The sequence below is a fragment of the Pundamilia nyererei genome, unplaced genomic scaffold, assembly GCF_000239375.1.
Source record: "Pundamilia nyererei isolate P.nyererei 1_Seehausen unplaced genomic scaffold, PunNye1.0 scaffold00036, whole genome shotgun sequence".
NCBI classification, from domain to species: domain Eukaryota; kingdom Metazoa; phylum Chordata; class Actinopteri; order Cichliformes; family Cichlidae; genus Pundamilia; species Pundamilia nyererei.
Window position 1 is genome coordinate 2,361,300 of NW_005187437.1, and position 4,612 is coordinate 2,365,911.

The following is a 4,612-nucleotide window of genomic DNA, read 5'->3' on the forward strand; positions in this document are numbered from 1 at the left end:
TTTTTTTTTTAATCAGTAAATTTAAAATTGGTGGATAACAATGATAATTAGATTTTAGCATAAAAAAACAATGATTACTGGTGGATTAACCATTACAGAAACATACAAATGATTTTGTAATTACCAATAAGGTTAATTTAGGGCAGCTGTGGTATAAAGCTTACACTGGGTGGTGACCTAATAAACTGGTTAAACACTGTACATGTGCACTGACTGTTAGCTTGAAGCTAACTACTGACTGACACTTTTAATTTACTCAGATGAAGATGTTATTGCAATGTTATTCTTTTCCCCAATAACATAATTGAGAATTTGTCTCTTTTAACATTTGTAACAAACTTCAAATGTCAAATTTACTCCAAACAAATTTTAGAATCAAATATCGTTAGCAGCTAATAGCAGGATTTTCAAAAACAATAAATTGTTTACTTGCCAACTGAGTACTCAACCAGTTGTGCTTCCGCCATGTGTGTGAAAAAATCTATAGAGAATGTGCGAGAATGACACTTCATATCCAAGCTGAGGTCTGCTGTGCTGAGAAGTGAGAAACAACTGGAGAAATGAACACCTGGTTGTCTTAATTACTGGTGGCATCAAGCAGAGAGCTTGTCTCTGCGAAAATGCTCGTCTGCTCGCCGGCTTTCTCGAGCAATGTGCTGTCTCTGAGACAACATCAAAAGAAGTTTCTTTACAAGGACACGAGTATCGACTGTGCATTCTCAGAGTGGATAATCAGCTCTCTCATAATAAAGCAGATCCTGTCCGTTCTCCTCCTGCGATGCCACTTCATTGGATAAAAAAACTATTCAAATGCGTTTGTTTGCACTGCAGTTGAAGCAAATGTAGTTGCCTCACCATTACAACAAGGTTGTAAGAATCAATAAAAGATTAAGTTGTCAAGGTTGACATTTTTCGAACATGCACGTCATTGTGTCAGGGTTTTTGTTTCCAATTTTCATCCTCCAATCCCGCCTTCTTTTCCATAAGTCCTTCTTACTTCTTACATCCCTCCTCCCTCCCTCTCCGTGCTCATCCATCACGTTGCTCTATTGATCGCATCTCAGGATTATCTTATTCAACTTGGTGTCTAGGAGAAGACGCTTGTCATGGCAGATGCACTATTGATTAGCTATAACTAGGACCTTTTTGTGACACACACACACGACTGCGCGCTGTGAACACAATAGGGAAGAAAATGGAAACAGTTGGGTTTGAGTAAGAGAGGACACACTGTCCCTATGTTGTGAGCAGTATGTGTGTCACTGTATCAGCAGGTTTAGTCTTATACAGAAAAAAAGTGCATATTTAATTAGTGCGAAGGCGTTTTTTGCTTTCAGTTTGTCCTCTGTGTGGATGTACATAACTTTGTCCTTTTTTCTCAAGAATGCAATATCTCAGAAATGCCTTAAGGGATTTTCTTCAAGTTTGTCTTTAATGTTCACCAGGACCCAAGGTCACTGTGACCTCTCTCAGCCATAGCTTAAGAATTCATACGCTAATAATGACAACATTTCAAGCTGCTGTCTAATAGAATAAAATGATAAAATGATGACATTTTATATCCAAAAAGGTCACAATTTTACTCCAGTATCAAAATGTTCTGCAAAAACACTTTTCTAGCCATTATTCAGCACAATAACTCAAAAAGAGAGAGAAGGGGAGATTGTAACCATATTTCACATTTGGTTCCCTGCTGGATTGGTCACACTGATTATGGATGCCCGTCTTAAACTTTTAGTTCTGTCAGAATCACTTTTCTCAGCCACACGTGTGAACAAATGTTCTTGCATTTATCTCTTATTGAACCTACGCGACAAGAGAACGACAAAAACAAGGCTTTACAAATTCAAGTCAAATCGATTTCAATCTCTAGCAAGTGACAACCTTTGTCTAGACCCTCAATTCAGATGGAGAGACAAAGCAGAAACATGCTTGCATACAACCAACAGGGGATCCTTCTATTAGTAGTGCATTTATTCTGCATAGAGTTGGTGGAAGGATACTGATACTGTGGAATTGTTGGTGGGAACTGTCGCCATTTAAGATAACCTTAAATGTATCTTTGCTGCTCACCTCATTTTCTCTCTGTTTTGCAGGATGGCCAATCCAGAACAGTAAGGCAGTTCCAGTTTACTGATTGGCCAGAGCAAGGCGTGCCCAAATCGGGGGAAGGATTCATTGATTTTATTGGCCAGGTGCATAAAACCAAGGAGCAGTTTGGGCAGGATGGCCCAATCTCTGTCCACTGCAGGTAATGTTGTCATGTGCATTATATGGCTTGTATATTTTATTTTATATTAATAATTGTTTTCCTAAAAGGAGATGACTTGTCGCCTGCTTTGCCTCAAACCGGTCTCTAAAGACATTCTTCTCTTCTTGAAAGCGATATAAGTCTCAAGACGAGATTAAATCTCTTCTTAAGATGGTTATTGTTTTGCAGCAGAGCTCCTCCTAAGGCGCAGCTCTAACAACATCCCTCTTCTCCTCTTTGCCAAGCGCAGTGCACTACCTCAGCACCTCCACGGGCCCTTCTCTTTCATAATTGATAAGCCTCAGATGTGGCTTGGCATTTGCAAGGAGAAGACATATGAAATGATACAGCCATTCTTTTGGGGGTTTTACGATCACTGCGTGGTGCATTTTTATCACCTCCGGTGTAGTTTCCAAGGTAACTTTCACCATTAACTCGAGATGCTGTATTACAGGTAGTAATTGATATTTGGTAGTGGTCACCAGCAGAACGTCAGATTATTAATATTCATAACCCTGAGTGGGATCCGTCTGAATGACTTGTGATTCTCAGTAGCCAAATGAGGACAATCTTCACGGCTTTGGTTCTGTATACGCTGCGAGACAAGCAAAGACGGAATGTATGTCTCGTATATGATCTCCGACACACTTTTTTTAAACGTTTGATTGGCATTCAGCTCCAAGGATACAAATGGGCGAACACTAATAATTCCCTTGCTGTCTCTTAAAAATACTTTACCTTTGGAGCAGAATAGGTGTCACTTTTGCGCCACATTTCTACTGCAGAGGCGCCATGACATCATCGAATGTAGCATAACGTCCTTTGGATTAAAAAGCAATGATGTCACCAGCCATCAAATGACCCTCTGGGAGTTGTCTCGGACTTGTGTCAGGCTAGCACCACTAAGACTGAGTTATTCTACCCCTCTGTGAAGCCTTTATGGGAGTGCTGTCCTTAAAGTGAAAGGCCTGGTTATTGCAGGACTGGAGTAATGCACAAGAAAGCAGACAGAGGCTGCATTTAGCGCCTAAATAAGTGATGCATCTCATCAAATGCGGTCCTGATTTTGAGGCGTGCGCGCGAGTAAACACAGCAAAGTGTTTTATGTCATTAGAGTTCGATGATATTAATCAGGGAATCATTTTGCACCGATGTGTAGCTCGAGTAGTTGAGTAGTAATAGTTGTTGGCTGCATTATCTGTCGGGACTCTAGCTACCTCCTTTCCCATCTAATCATTGTAGCCCTCTCAACTTTCTCCATCCCTCCTCCTTCAGGCTTAGTCGTTTCCGAGAGTAGAGCTTATAGCTTCCTTTTCTCTTACTCTTTCGTCTTCTGTCACCCGCCTACCCCGTTCGTCAACTGCCTGTCTGTTTCTTAATCCTCGCTCTCTCTCGCTTCCTCTCGGTCCATCCATTCTCCTGCACCTCTTTTCTTTTATTCTTCTCCCTTCCTCCTCAGCGTCTATCTAATAGACCCACATGCTTTTTGTCATTAATTGCCTGATTACTTCCTGTGAATGGGGACACCAAATCCTCTCAGTCTGCAGTGGCTCGGCGAGCCTTCAGATTTGGAGAGTCGATCTTCCTGGGGAGTGGGAGAGGTTGAAAGAGAGTGAGAGAGAAAAAGAGAGAGGGGGGAGCTCTGAGTGAGTTTAAGAGCCCATGTGACAGTCTGTGACTGACTCCCATGAAGAGGCTTTGGGTGGGCTGAGAGATACTGCAGTGTGGGGGTGATTAGGCTCCTGTTTCTTTTTTCATTTAATGGCGTCAAACAATACCAAGTCATCTTTTGTCTCAAGTGCGCCGTTTTCCTCCAGCAGACACACGCAAACTTGTCAACAAACTCATGCACAAGTCAAAAAAGTGTCTCCCAGCAGCCGTCACTTCCACTCTCCATTCAGACAAAATAGCATCAGAGGCTGGAAGAAGCCCAAATAAATCTGTTGTCATATCAATTATTGTTCCATTGGTGAAGTGGAAGTCATTTCACAGCAAAGCAGCTTAGAGAGGCAGCTCTCAAGTATTTCAGGATCTGAGTTAAGACTCGGGCTGTATTTCTGGAGAGCAGCAGAAGGCTGAGTTTTTCGACACATGGGAGGAGGGACTTAATGAGACAAAATGTTTGCTTGGTCGCTTGTGTGCGACTTGAAATGTGCGCCTATGTGTCCTTGGGCTTGTGTGTGTGTGTGTGTGTGTGTGTGTGTGTGTGTGTGTGTGTACGTGTGTGGGTGGGTGGAGAGATGGAGCAGGACATCCAAACATTTGTGTGGATTCACGAGGTTCTCACATGCAAATTGCCTCCTTTGCTAGTGTCACTGGTGTTTTACCGTGGAGCAGAATGTCCAGCTGTGGAAGTTTGCT

At 42.1% G+C, this 4,612-nt stretch overlaps 1 protein-coding gene across 15 annotated transcripts in view; it reads left to right on the forward strand.

Moving 5' to 3' along the window:
* ptprsa (protein tyrosine phosphatase receptor type Sa) overlaps window positions 1–4,612 on the forward strand; it is a 223,126-nt gene that overhangs the window by 217,286 nt on the left and 1,228 nt on the right. For all 15 annotated transcript variants that reach the window (XM_005730285.1, XM_005730292.1, XM_005730287.1 and 12 more), the window contains one exon: window positions 2,097–2,251. In XM_005730285.1, the coding sequence (XP_005730342.1) occupies window positions 2,097–2,251 (155 nt within the window). The remainder of the gene's footprint in view (window positions 1–2,096; window positions 2,252–4,612) is intronic.